At 36.9% G+C, this 15,325-nt stretch overlaps 1 protein-coding gene across 1 annotated transcript in view; it reads left to right on the forward strand.

Annotated features, from left to right (window-relative positions):
• The window catches only part of btv (beethoven), a 63,546-nt gene that overhangs the window by 16,707 nt on the left and 31,514 nt on the right, over positions 1 to 15,325 (forward strand). The window contains exons 19-36 of the mRNA XM_068771964.1: positions 153 to 296; positions 909 to 1,114; positions 1,669 to 1,784; positions 1,970 to 2,115; positions 2,698 to 2,865; positions 3,753 to 3,911; positions 4,439 to 4,560; positions 5,885 to 6,098; positions 6,742 to 6,987; positions 7,702 to 8,072; positions 9,907 to 10,048; positions 10,212 to 10,331; positions 11,174 to 11,365; positions 12,607 to 12,830; positions 13,317 to 13,499; positions 13,569 to 13,692; positions 14,245 to 14,352; positions 14,808 to 14,964. Coding sequence (XP_068628065.1) covers positions 153 to 296; positions 909 to 1,114; positions 1,669 to 1,784; positions 1,970 to 2,115; positions 2,698 to 2,865; positions 3,753 to 3,911; positions 4,439 to 4,560; positions 5,885 to 6,098; positions 6,742 to 6,987; positions 7,702 to 8,072; positions 9,907 to 10,048; positions 10,212 to 10,331; positions 11,174 to 11,365; positions 12,607 to 12,830; positions 13,317 to 13,499; positions 13,569 to 13,692; positions 14,245 to 14,352; positions 14,808 to 14,964 — 3,142 coding nt within the window. The remainder of the gene's footprint in view (positions 1 to 152; positions 297 to 908; positions 1,115 to 1,668; positions 1,785 to 1,969; positions 2,116 to 2,697; positions 2,866 to 3,752; positions 3,912 to 4,438; positions 4,561 to 5,884; positions 6,099 to 6,741; positions 6,988 to 7,701; positions 8,073 to 9,906; positions 10,049 to 10,211; positions 10,332 to 11,173; positions 11,366 to 12,606; positions 12,831 to 13,316; positions 13,500 to 13,568; positions 13,693 to 14,244; positions 14,353 to 14,807; positions 14,965 to 15,325) is intronic.

The following is a 15,325-nucleotide window of genomic DNA, read 5'->3' on the forward strand; positions in this document are numbered from 1 at the left end:
TCTTCGTGTGTCCATATTGCGTTTGATTGTATAACATTTCCACTGCTCACAAAAATGCGAAAGGTTTGCGGCTCCGTCCTGCCCTCCCTCGGAGAGGATGCTTGTATCATTTAATTATTTGTAACTTTTTACAACTATGGTCTCTGTTATAGATGGAAAAACTAGTAGAGAATATGAAAAGAAAAGGTCACATGCTGCGCACATGGGGTGGAGATCCTATCATCGACAATACCATCAAGGAGTGGCTAAAAGTACGCGAACAGATGCTGGCCCAGCAGCAAATGTTTCAACACCAGGTATATAGTTGCATCATAAGTCTTAGCTTTGGATAGAAAAATTTTACGCCTAGCATTTGTATAATTTACCATCGTTTCACGAAATTGATTATTCACGGCACAACACTTGTCTTTCTTGTACACAGGCATGTAGCGTAAAAGACTGTATTGATTTACATGGTGAGAAAATGACAACAGCTGTTAATTCGTACCACTAAAGCCATCTATGATCTTTTCTTTCTATATAAATAGGTTTATCTGGGTATTGACTGTCTGTTATATAAATTGTCTTACTGTAATATAAATTGACTACTCGAATTATTCTCGTATTACCTTTACAATAATGATTAATAAATTGACATTAAGTGCCAGTGGGCAGGGCACACCGTTCATGCAAGTAACGACCGTCTGGGCCGTCAGTTTCTTGTGCGGTCACCAAGAACCGGTAGATGCAGTGTGCGTATGCCCTCTACTGGGCGACATGGTCAAGGTCAAGAGAAGACTCTGAATACGACCAATGCCAGATCGGTCAGGAGAGCCTTTGCCTAGTGGGCGTTTTCCAGCTGACACAATGATAGTGATGAAATTGACATGATATTTAGGTCGAATGATATATATACCTTTATATTTTAGGCAGAAATAGTGAAATCTAGCCTGAAAGGCGAATGGGAAAACCTTAATATGAACGTAGAAATCTGGTTGTCGCGTTGGGTTCAAGCTAAATCACGTCTGGATAATACACAAGGAGCAGACTATGAGGAAATGGTGGAGCGATGTCGATCCATCTTTGAAGCACACGGCCAGTGGGAGAAATACTGTATTGATAGAAATGAACTGCAGTAAGTTTATACAGATGTGTCGTCTGACCCCATCACCTGTCATTTGTAGTATACTGAGGAGAAAACACCTATTTCTTCGTTTTTTATGTATTAGTCACTTTCTTATCCGTACTTATTTTTCGGATAAATTCTGAGTAGCAATATCTTAAATTGGTTGAAAGGGCGCAATAGATTAAATGACGGTTTCATCATCTTGCGTGCGTTAGAAAAACACAGCGGCGTGGGGGCGGGAAAAATTTAAATCGTCGCCACCGGGAGCTTGGACTGCGGACTGACTTTACGAAATTGACGATACTCCCCTATAGAGAATTAACTAATAGATTAACTTTAAATGATTAAATAACTATTAGCTTTAACTAAATCGCAGTACAACTCTTTCAATAGCATTAAAGTTGTGGTAACCATTTTCACCAAATTAGATTGTCGATTTTGCAAACCGAGGTGCTTCTAATGAATAAAATATTTCATACTTTATTCGTTCATCTTGCGGCGCGTCTACCAAATTGTATATTAGTGTATGTAACTTTTCTAGTCTCGCCGTTTGCCTTTTGCAGGAATGAATTTGAAAAATTCAATATACAATTTGATATCCCCGAAACATGGAAAGAAGCAGATAAATTAATTAAAGAATATGTTGAACAGTGGACGATTATGAAGGATTATCATGATGGTATGGCGAAGAACTAAAGTTTTGTATTTAAATATAAATAATAGTTGTTAATATATTCTTGTTAAATTTATTTTGTACACCTTAGTAAATTGTAATTGTAAAAGTAAATCTATAGCTACGGAATATAAAATTTTGTGATAAAATTGTATGTAATTTTTAATATCCATTTGTTAACATAATTGCAGAGTACGAATCAATTACCGAACAAGATTGGATAGTGTTTCAAAAGAAGCTCCATCTACTGGACGAGTTTACGCTTAAATGGGGCTCTCAGATAGAGCCTTACACTACGATTACTTTGTACCTTAAACAACAAATCGAAAAATATTCCGTAAGATGTTTATTTTAATACCACTTTCTACATAGAAAATGTTCTTATTATAAGAATAATAGATAGACGGTAAGGTAATTTTTATGTATATTGTTTTTTTTTCGTGATAAGTGTTTATTATTTACTAAATGTAAATAAGTAACAAGCTAAAACAGTATATTTATACAGTTTATGTAGTAACTACTATCAATATATTACTCACTCCGCTAACTACAGTAATATCAATATACTACTTTGTATTTAAGCCACAAATTAAAATTAAAAGATAGAACAATAAAAAAAACCGTTCCCTAAAGTATTAACTTTTCAGCGCATCAATTTGTTTGCGCGCGTATGCATTTCTTTATATTTATTTTCTTTTTGTCATCATATCTGTTCACAAAAAAGATCGCTTTGTTGCTTTTTTGTTGTACGGGATGACCAGATGTCGTAGGACAGAGTAGTAAGAGTATGCGTCCGCGACTTGCAAACGGCAGATACACGTAAACTTTTCCTTATCTCGCTATTACTAACCAATGGTACATATTTGTATTATCTGGTATTAACTATTAAGTTACTGTATAGCGCTATTATATCTTGCAGGATCTCACGATTGCATTGAAGTATCTTCGGGGCGCTGACTTTACTGAACGTCACTGGAGTGAAGTATTCAGCCTTCTAGACATCGAATACAAACCACCTGAATCATTGAAGCTAAAGGATTTATTGGCCGCAGCAAATAATATAAAAAAACAAGTGAAAGCTTTACAGGTAAGTGTTGTCGGACTGCGGATAAGCCCTCCCACTACTAGTTGGTGCGGGCAGCGCATTCATCAGGTCACTGTGGCCACCTTTGTCCTGGTAGTCTGAAGTATTTACTTATTTTCTGTAGGACTATGGTATAGACTTATAACGAATATCTCATATACATAGTTAAAGTCATATTTAGGATGTTATTATTAAAAGAGAACAAGTAATAACATATAACAAATCGGCACTTACCACGAATGTAGTATTCGTGCCGATTAACTCAAAAATAGTAGGTTTAGAGAAGTTTATTTTGAATATTCGGGTCATAATTAAAATAGAAACTTAAAGTTTCGATACAAAATTAATAAAAAAAAGTCGGGAAATTTATTTGATAACTTAAAAGCACATGCTTAAATTAACGTATGTTTAATTCGTTGGCTATAATAAATAATTCATTTGTATATCGAAAAAAAGCTTTAGGTGAAAAATCAACGATCTCGAAAACCGGTGAGATTGAAACGGTTTGTATAACCGTTTACGTAGATGTTCTTTTTATCATTTAGCTGTAAATTTTGGAAAAGAAAATCCAACAACCCTGCAAATAATTTCAATGGCCAAGTTCCACACATTTCGATCAACAAAAAGTCTGCAATGCTGTGATAAGATTAATCTAATAATATACTTTTAATTTTATGTTTTAAACTAAAACACTGATGATTTAAGATATCGTGTGAAATTTTATTTCATGTGCGTAAACTCGGACCCACGAAGGATTTGCTAACTCAACGAAGACGTATTTGTTGTATTTTTCGTTCGCTTCGATTTCTGATCAAAATAATAAAATTAAAAAGATATAGCTGTGGAATATAGACTCCACAAGTTCTAATATAAATTATTATTGCCACTAGAAAATCTGCATATCGGCATCTAACGAGTCCGCCGTGAGAAGCGCTGTCAGCGAGCTTGAGCTGTGGTACGCGGGCGCTCGCCTCGCCATACTCTACCACAACGATAAAGCCAAACGGCCTGTTCCCATCGTCAAAGATTTCAAGGAAATTTTGAACAAGGTTATACAATTTCTATTCAATTTACCTCTTTCCACTGTTCTACTCGCATAAACCATTGTGATTTGTTTATTTAAAATAACTTCTTACTTTTTCTAGAATGTCGTTGGTAGCTGGTACTAGTTATAAACTGTGTGAACGGCCAGTGATCTCCTTAAATGGCGAAATTATTAAAATATATGTTAAAATGATCTTTTTAATAACAAAAAGCTGTTGGTGTTTGCTTTTAAATGGGTACCTTAACTTTACTTTTTGGGTGCAAGTATTTTGAAGATGCCACAATAGACCTTTCAGGAAGAGGGTAAGGATCGAAATTCCCAGCACGGACCTAAGACCAGTGGCTATTACATATGTTAAGAATACTTGATCCTACATACAAGTCTCTACGAGTTTTCCTTCACCGTTTTTGAGCAATGATATGTACTGTGTATGTAGTCGCAATGCCCAATCACTAGGCTAACAGTGATTTATTTTAAACATTACTAAGAGTCTAGTTTTAGTAGCAGTAAACAATTTAATCGAATGCTTAGATCGAAGAGAAGCAATGGGTTGTGTCGTCAGTGGGTGGCGGCAGCGACACGTGCTCACGCTGGGAGACGCGCCTGAAGGCTGCCAGACAGTTACTACGGGCCGCACATCGAGCGCAACGCAGGTGACGTAGTGTGCTAGATATCTCATATATCAAGATATATAGACCCATGGATAGGAGTGAGGATCTTTATTGAAACAAGTTGCATTAGTTTTATCTAAAGTCTATTCGCATCAGCTTTTAATCATGGCTCTTGACCATTTAGACGAAATTCCGGATACACATTGACCTGTTGATGGGCTTTATCTAAAAGTCTAATTCGCTGGTTGATAATAAGTTAATATTTTCTAAACACGAATGTTCTTTATTTATTTACAAAACTTAATTCAGATTCAAGAGTAAAAAGACGTACAATAGCCATGTGCATTTGATATTTCATAGAAATTAAAATTAAATATTTATTTTATTGAATATAAGAAATTAAATATTTGTTATAGAAAAATATTTTTTTCCATAGTTTCTTTAAATTTAAAATTAAAAAAAACAATTTGTAAAAACTATAAATATATGAAATAAATCTTATCCTTTTGCATCTTAGGAAGGTGCGCGTAAACATTTTTAACTTATTAACTTTTATTCTCTTAACACTTAACAACAAGCAAGCCTAATATTACGCCATCCAAAGACCATTAGTACTAAGATAGCGAGTACTTAACACGTTCACTGCGGGCCCAATTTAGAAGAACTTTCTGCTGGTGCGGCAGAGGTCGAATCAGCCTCAAGCTGAACTTCCTAGTAGTGCGATTGAGGCCTTTTCTGCCTCATGTTTCGGTTGAGTGTAAACAGCCGCCGCACTAGAGAGAAAACGCGAGTTTTACGGCCGCACCAGTGCAAAGTCTACCATGAGGCTGAATCGACCTCAAGCCGCAGTGAACGTGTTAAATATCAGCCTATCTCAGCCCTCAGCGACGCAGCTTTTCCTTGTTTCAACCGCCAACCTAATTTTGATCGTGAAGGATGTTTCTCCGCTAAAACTACACCCACACGGAAATCGCGGTAACACATCGATTACGTTTCACAAGGAAATGTCGATTCTACACTAAACACTGTCGTGATGTGACAGCTACTTACTTACTGCGCAGATAAATAAGACTCTTCGCATGCAGCATAGCTATATAATCTCGCAGTTGCTTCAAAATTATTTTTAAATAGCCCTTCAATTTCAATTTTTTTTCTGATCTTACTGTTGCCTAAATCGGATCTAATTATCTATGCCTAAATCTTTCGTTGCAAACCAGTCTGAAATGTTATTTCTGTCTAATACAATTTACGAGACAGGCTATAACTTGTGTAGAATGTTTTATAAAGCATTAAATGTTATCGTAACTCTGATGTTATGACAATAAAAATATTAATAATATGTAAACAATCAGCTACTAAATTCTAGGTGGCTGTACCTGGAACCGATCTTATGTAACGATGACGGAGAACTGGGTTCGAAGTTTCGCAAAGTGGATCAAGGATTTCGTCAAGTGGCGCGGATACTCGAATCCGATCCCCGTATATCCGCCTTGATGCAGTCCGCGAGGTTGCAGCCAACACTCGACGCAATTACAGAACAACTTAATAGTTGTCAGTCGGCTCTTAACCAATATATAGACGTAGGTTTTTTAAAATATTTTTGAAATAAATTTTTAGGTGAAGTGACATTGAGCATGCCACATAGCGTGCAACCGAAGGCCGATGAGAAAGAAAAAATTGTACAGGGTAAACCACGGACCCGCAAGCGCAATATAGGACTTCCATCATTAAACTGTTGATTTTCTTAAAGCCCTTGGTAGACGCCTTCATGCAGGCTACTTTCAACCAGTCTTATTATAAATCTATGGGTAAAACTAATGTGCAGAAGTGAACATCCTGCCGCTGCAATTACAATGATATGTATTAAAATCGGGAAAACAATAAACTATTATTATGTTTTAATCATTAAAACTTATTTTTTTTCTTGAGAATGAAAGTAGAATTCAAAGAGATTTCTTTTCTGTGTTCGTTCGCAGAAATAATAGATTGTCTTTACCCTCTTAATACTCACTCAAGCAGAGATACATTTAGTCCGCCAAAGTCAAAATTCCACGAAACTTCGTTTCTTATCATTTGGCTAATATTAATAGAATAGAAGAGATTATCGCCTTTTTTATTGTTTCTAGAAAAAATCCCTCTTGACTATTGTAATGAAAGGAATTTTAACTTTATTATCTAGTCCAAGAGCGAATATTGAATTATTTTTATTACTCTTTATTCCAGGAAAAAAGATCAATTTTTCCCCGTCTATATTTTCTCAGTGATGACGATTTACTGGAATTGCTAGGACAAGCTAGAGACGGCGCGGAGGGAAGAGAAGCTGTAATGCAATCGCATTTGAAAAAACTCTTTCCGGGTATAACTAGTGTGAAACTTGGACCTTCAGGACTGTCTATTACTGCACTTTGTAGTCACTACGGAGAAATATTTCATTTAGATCATCCAGTGGATATAGACTGTCCTGTTGAGGTTAGTTATGTTTAATTTGATTATACGTTTTTTATATATAAATAAAACACTATTGGAATTGAAATTATGTGTATTGAACTATATGTATTGAAATGTGGCCTTTTAATCTAAACCTCATTGGTAAGTTAAATCGTTCAAAAAGCCGTGGAGAGAACTATGCTTTGGATTACTATATGAAGTCGAATGGGATGTGAGGAAATCCGTAGACTAACCTATATAACCGACATAGCTCAGCGCGTTGGCAAATTGAAGTGGGCCGACCACATAGCTTGCAAAACAGATAGCTCATGGGACTTTAAGGTTCTGGAGAGTAAACCACGGACCCGCAAGCGCAAATCAGGACGTTCATCTATAAGCTGGATGCAAATCGCTTTCCTATCAATTTTATTGTAAATCTATGGCGGAGGCCCATGTTCAGCATACCTCCTACAGCTGAAATTATGAAAAAAAAATCATGGCGGATAATTGCTGATGTTAATGCCATTCTGATCTAGTTTTATTATACAACCATTTAATTTTTATCCTACTTCTAATCATTTTATATTACTTGTACTCTTGAAACTTTGAATATAAGAAAAAAGTTGTTTCCTGTATTTAACGTTGAAATAATTTTTTTATCGTGACAAAATTAATTATAGACACATCGCACTAATTTGGAAGTGATAATATTTATTAACTAATTTACTAAAATTTTTATTCTATTATATTATACAGGTATGGCTTAAAAATCTCGAAAAGGAGATAAGATCGACATTAAGGAATCTTGTATTGAACTGCATGGTCAACAGCAGTTCGCAGATGCAGGATCCATTTTCACTGCCAACGCAAATACTTTGCTTAGCGCAGAACATTAGGTTCACCGAACAGGCGGAAAAGGCTATTGCTTCTAAGGAACTGCACAAATTGATGGCAAATGTGGAAAAAGAAAATTCGTATTACGCGGCCGCCGAGGTAGAAGACGAGTGCGAGAAACAAAAACGTCAAGCGCTCATACTTCAGTGTGCTCATTACACAACTGTAGTGAGAACTCTAATAGACCACAATATAACCTCTACAGATGATTGGCTTTGGCAGAAACAGCTCAGGTGATTACTTTTAGTTCTTAAACATATTTAAAATATGATCTTTTCGTTAGGAAATCAAATCACGGCATCTTATAATGGTCTTATGAAACTACGCGTTAATTGATAATGGGACAGTTTACGCACAAGTACGGAGGTTCTTCAATTATACTCGGGTCTTCGGGTAAATGTTATATGTATGGCTGATGTACAAAATGATGTGAAATTTAATAAAACTTATCCTTAAAAATTGTCTCATCACTAGAGTAATAATATTTTTTTTATTTTATTCTCGTTTAGCAAACTTAATAACTAGTTACATTTTAACATGTGATTTATACATCAAGGGATCATTACAAGTTTCCGTCTTTTATAATTACATACATTGTGAGGACGTGCAGAAGGAACATAATCCTACATAGACAAAAGTTACCCAATAAACTCTATAGCACATACGGGATAAGGAACAAACTCTTACAAGATACATAAAAACGTATACTCACATACACATGCATGTATACATATATGCATTTGCATGCACATACGCATACGCAAACAATGTACAAATAAACAAAAAACTTGTTATTTTAAATTCGAGAACCAAAGAAATCGTTCATGTATTTGCGACTTAATGCATATGGATTGACACTAAAAACGTCAAATTAAATTTATTTCGACTAATTCATTCAACCTACGCGGAGCTCGCTACAAAAATGGGTTATTTCGATAGTAACTGCGACCATTAGGAACAGAAAGTGGCTTAGGATTTCTCAGGTGATAAGATGGAACATTTATAAATATAGAACTAATGAGCTCGGGGCAATCGACAGAACCATTTAAAATTTCGGCTTGATACATGATATCTGCCAACTCCCTGCGCTTCACCAAGGGCAGTGGATGGTGACGCCTACATCGATTCAGATAATCACTGTCATATAAATCACATTAATTTTGAAGATAACGTAGGAACCGGCGTTGGATGCGTTCGATACTATCGACATAGCAAGAGTATAGAACAAGGCTTTCTTTTTTTAAGCCGATAGGCACCCACTGCAAGGCATGGTCTCCCCAAAGAGCGCTACGATGACCTATGCTTGCCTTCAGTGACTTCCAGCGACCCTAACAATGTCTTCGGTCCAACTATTGGGGGGCCTCTACCCATGCCGCGTTTACCGGTTCGTGGTTGTCACACGAGAACCTTTTGGATACATCGGACATCGATTGCACGAGCGATGTGGACAGCTCACTGCTATTTCAGACGAACTACATTGGTAGCCTTGGTTCTTCTATGAATCTCTTCATTTTGTTTTCGATCTCGTAGCGAAATTGCGAGCATAGTTCTTTTTATTGCTCTTTGGGTGACCTTTAACTTTGTTATAACGCCCACCGTAAACGACCACATTTCGGATCCGTAAGTTATAACCGACAACACAATGATCATAACTTTGCTATTATGCAAATAGTTAACACGTAAACAGGCACAATTTTGAAAATCATAAGTTGATACTTCAAGTTTCTTCTTTTTAAACGTTTTCTCATAAACGGGTCGTAGGCAATCATGTCTGTCCCTGCTATTAATTTTTTCCAGGCTGTTCAGTTTTCGTAAAGGTTTGTGAAAACGTGCACAGTGGATTTGCACGCTTTTTGTAACTGCATCAGTCCAGCGAGTAGGTGATCGTCTTTCTCTTTAGTTATTTTACCTTCTTTAATGAAAATACTTTGAAGTTTTAATATTATATAAACTTGCAGTGTAATAAAAATATTTACGACCGTAATAATAATTTTTAGTATTCGAAAAAGAAAATTTATTATTAAGCGACTTATTAATTTGATAATTTCGATATAAATGTGTTTCCAGATTTTACTTGCTAAAGACAAAAGAAATAGAAGCACAAATGGGATTAGCCAAAATATCATATTCGTATGAATATCTCGGCGTCAACACTGGGCAGTTTGTACGCACTAAATTAGCTGATGAATGCTTTTTGATCTTAACTCAGGTAATTGTACCATTTACAATATAGCCTAACACCCCTCATTTAAAATAGCGAATGTCATCCCATCTATTATGTTTTGTTATGTTTATTACAGTAACAATACCAAAAATTATTTATGAGTTCGTGTATTTTTGAGGAAGTGTTGTGATTATTTATTTCATTTCAGTCGTTACATCTGGGCTCGGTGGGTAACCCCTTTGGCCCCGCTGGAACAGGCAAGACGGAATCTGTGAAAGCTCTTGGAGGCTTAGTTGGACGCCTCGTTTTGGTGTTTAACTGCGATGAGGTAATTTTACTCTGCCCTTTTATGATTTTATCACCCGAAGCGATTAAATTGTGATTGTTGTTTTAAATAACTCAACTCATTACTTTGTACTAAATTTTTAACACAAGTTTTAACCTATTTGTGTATATTAATTAGTCTAGAACAGTCTTAGTTAAGAAGAGTATTTGTTAATCCGTTACGTCAGTCTGCCGTCAACGCTTGCGGTGGTGGCACACTTGCTCTATTTTTGGCCCTCACCCTATTTTTCTAAGGCGCAGTACAACGGTTGCAATAGCTCTTTAACAAGACCAGTCAGTTTTTGGCAATAGCGCATTGACGTAACAGGAAATGCTGTATTACAAATATAATAATTATAAGTGTGAAGTATATCTATTATGTCTACATTGAGAAAACCGTACATATATTATAATGTCTTTAGTAATTTATCCTATACTAGTTGTAAAGTCGGCGGAACACTTCGCGCGGTCCGCACTGCCTTTGTGGGTGTAGTTTTATAAAAAAATCCTGTAAGTTTCAAAAAATTAATATGAGTATTCAGGTCAAGTTTGACACATATAAGAGTTAGAGTTTAAAAAAATATTTTTTTTCTAAACACTTTTTTAACTCCTCTTGTGAGCAGAATTACATAAAATCCGTTCTTAACTAACCTTTTTTCCTGAGTAAGGAATATTCTAGGTAATTTCCAGTGCCTATATGTAATAGGTTCTGAGATGTTGTGATGTATATGTATTATACATATATCTACAATTCCTCCATTTGTCATTGTGGCGATCTTTGGGGAAAGATTGTGGCGATCTTTGGGGAAAGCCTATGCCTTGCAATGGGCGTTATATTTCATTTAGGCAATGGACGGAGAATGCATGGGACGACTTCTAACTGGACTAGCACTTTCTGGTGCATGGGGCTGCTTTGATGAATTCAATCGTTTGTCGAGTGCCACGCTAGCCACCGTGTCCCATCAGTTCACGTCGCTGCTGGCCGCCATGCGAAGCAATGCCGGTTCAAAAGCGGAGGCGTTACTAAATGGAAAACATGTGAGTAGCTAAATAAATTACTTAAATTATAATACCTCCTTGGTACAAAATTTATGAGTTCTTTTCATGAAAGGTTTTCGAACATCTTCTTGTCGAATATCCCTCAGTGCTTTAAGATAAAATTTTACGATCAATCTGTGTAACCAGTGATGACTTCCGGCACGCAAAAGGGTCTCTGTTGGTCTCATTGGCAAACTCAGTTGTAAAACGAGCCATAGAGAAAATACAACCGACATTATTCAGCTTTTTTTATAGCGTCTTCTTTTGGGGCTTCTCGTTCTCGTTACATTTTTAGTACGTTCTTATTCTTTTTTCTTTTCCTTCTTCAGTTTATTTCATTCCTTTCCTTCTTTTGTCACTCAGATTTTCTCCACACTCTGTAGCATTTTTATACACTCTTTCCATGCATCGCATTCGTACCTTCGGTACATTTCGTACAACACTGCATAGAATTTGCATTTATATTTCCATTAAAAATTAAACAATAATTATTTTATGTACTTTTACATTGTTGTGATGCTTTGGACACTAATAAAATTTTAAAACTTGAATTCTACTTTCAATTTTACAATGTTTTTTGTATCCAGTATACTCCTACCCGACCTTACTTCCAATGTTTTGTTTTTTCGAGTTACCACCTTTACTATTTTTTATACTGTAATAAAATGCAGCTGCTTTCCCCATTCATCATCAAGGACGAGATGCTGCCGCTTTCTATTTTCTTCCCAATCTCTAGCTTACAGTCGGCTCGTGCTCATTTGAAACGGGACAGCAAGTGATCACGTGCACCACAGTCTGGTCCACAACAAGGGAGAATTCTTTGACTGTAAACCATACCATATAGGTACTCAGAGAATCCCCCGTAATCCGACAACTGGGTTCGACACGTCTTTAGCATCACATTGCAGAGCACGCGGTAGGTCGACGCGGAGTCCGGGTTGAACTTTCGTGTTGTTGATGCCTAGTTCAGCTGATTGGCAAGTTGTAGTGGCAGGACATACGGAGCATGGAACAGATGACCTCTAGGGCTTCTGGAGTCTAGATGGTCTGGCAAGCGCAGCGTCGGACGAGACAATCACGACGAATCAGACTGCCTTGTTAAAGTCTTCTGAAGATGCAGGATACGGTCCGCTTTCATCCAGTCTTTTTGAAAATCTGTCCAGCAATAGATGTCCTACGGCAGAAATAAATTCATGAAGATTCTTGGGTTTCTTCTATATTTATTTGGATATTGTATTCAGGTGACAGTGTCGGAGTGGTGCGGTGTGGCGGCGACAATGAACCCCTGTAGTCGTGGATATGGGGGCAGACGCGCGCTGCCGGCAGCCCTGTGCCGTGTGCTTCGCCCCGTTAGCATGTCGCAACCACGCGGCGACGAGCTTGCACGACAACTATTCACCGCACACTGCCTCGCGGAACCCCACGCTCGTGCTGATGACCTATACACGGTCTTCACTATGGCCAGGTAAATTATAAAGTCGGAAATCCAAATCTTGTTAACACTGAGTTTCTTTGTTATTTCTCGTTATCTATCAAACAGGATACGATAACTTTCACATTGGTGGTGCCTTTCTAAAATTAATATTTATAAATCGCTCCGAATTTTACTAGTCTAATATACCGCAATGTCTAAAAACGTAGGTCTCTACACAGTGATCTGAGTCGTGGTTATCGACAATAGGTCTAATAAGAAGGCATAGGATTAACCAAAGAGCGATGGTCAAATTTCTCGTCAGAAGTAGCAGTGGGCGAGACAAATCGTTCGTTCAACCGATGTCACTAAAATCCGTTAGACGTAGCGTGGGTAGGCTGTCACTTGGTGGACCGACTTTATATTTAGTTAAGGCAGCGCAAGACCAGCCATCGTGGCAATCTTTTAGAAAGGCCTATACATTGCAGTAAGCTCCTATTCTGATATAAAGAGATCAATAAATATACTATGCAATTACAGCATGTTATTAAGCGGACAGCGTCACTACGATTGGGGCCTGCGCGCGTTGAAGGCAGCTGTTGGGAGCTGTGGCATTGCGTTATCGACGCACGCCGACGCTTCGGAGCAACAGCAGCGTATGCTACTACGCAGAGTACTGCGCCTCAACAATCTCTCTAAACTCACGAAACACGATGCACGGAGGTTGGTTCCTCGATCAATACATCATTTTCACTTAACTTTAAAAAAATTAAAAACAACGGCGCATTTCAGATTCGAGAGTATATTATCGATCGTTTTCTCCGGTATACCCGAGGAGGAGACCACAGTCGATCCCATTTTTACTGCAATTGAGTCTTCAGTACAAGATCTTGAACTGGTATATAAGAAAGATCAGGTAAGACTGAACTGTTATAGATCTTTTTTATTTGTGCATATGTAATTATTGTCTATCCCCAGATTTATAAATAACTTTAGGGGGTTGGCCTAAACCTTTTAGTAGGTGTATAGGGGCAGAAAGGACGTCGACGACCACGAATTATTGTATTATATTAAACTAGTTTTTCTATCGGCCAAATACCCTATGGTTAACAAATAACAGACACTGGAACGCCTCGACTACAAATATTTGGAAAAATACAACACAAGCCAAATCAAACACCCACTCACAAGTTTGATTTGGTGACGTTTTTTTTTGAGGTTTTGCAGACATGTGGAAGTATACTATCATCGTCATGTCAGCCATTAGCAGCTCACTGTAAGGCATAATTTTTCTCTAAAGACCGCCACGAGGACCTTGATTATGTCTTAGATCGTCTACCGGCTCGTAGTCGCCACCCGAGAACATTTCGGCTCCTACGGCCTTCGGACATTGAACATAGACGAAACGGGCACAAAATTACTAATATTTTAAATTTGTGATTATTTAAATTATAAATATAATTTTTAGGTGCAGAAATGTATGGAATTGTATGAACAACTGCAACAACGTATGGGTGTAGCTATCGTTGGTCCACCCGGAACGGGAAAGTCCACCATTAGACGTTTACTGAAAACTGTAAGTTGACTTAACGAAAACTATAACTTAAATGATATATGTTGGCAGGCTCGAGGTTAATTAGACCAAGAAAATTTGATTGTGGAATTTGGTGTTAAATGACCTCTAGTCAACCTTGGCCATAACTATAAGATATAGGAACTAGAAGACTACACCAAATCTAATAGCGTCAGTCGAGTTGATTTGCGATTCTATTTTCTATCGAATTATGCTCTTCTAATATCATACACGTACACACACGTACACACTCTTAGCGTACACGAGTGATAAATGGTAAATGATCTATTAGATAAGATAGTGATAAATGATCCAAAATGGATAACTGTATGAATAAATGAATATCTTTTAATTGTCCCAAAATGCATATAAAACTTTTCAAATTGCTTAAATTAAATTTGAAACATTTTAATGTTCAATGGCTATGTTGTGTTTTTTTATTATTTACAAATTTTCAGGCGCTATTGAAACAAGGGAAAAATGTAGTTGAGTACGTAATATATCCCAAAGCAATGAGCCGGAGTTGCTTGTTGGGGAACATAGACCACGACACCCGCCAGTGGACCGACGGGGTTATTTCTACGGTCGCACTTGAAGTATCCAATCAACCACAAGGTAAAATACAGCTGATATAAACTTTATCTCTTATTGCTATAGTTTTTCAAATTGTTTTATTTAATAAAGTCTTTTAATAAAAATATTGCTGCCCTTCGCCACCTTTTTTGATATGTACGGTACTATGAAGATTTTTAACCTGAAAGTAACTTTAGATATATCCGATTAAAACGCAAAATCCTTAACTGTACTCAAAAAAACACCAAAAACTAATAAAGATATCTTTTGAAGAAATAACATAATAAGCTTGATGAGTTTACATCGGTAATGTGCGAAGATTGTCACGCATCGGCTTGAAACGTATTTATAGTCGTTTGTCAAATAAATATATTACTTTTGTATATGTATATATCAGTGGAAT

This window comes from Battus philenor, unplaced genomic scaffold (assembly GCF_028537555.1).
Source record: "Battus philenor isolate CCGP_79_NKW_IND1 unplaced genomic scaffold, ilBatPhil1.0.hap1 SCAF_4, whole genome shotgun sequence".
Classification (NCBI taxonomy): domain Eukaryota; kingdom Metazoa; phylum Arthropoda; class Insecta; order Lepidoptera; family Papilionidae; genus Battus; species Battus philenor.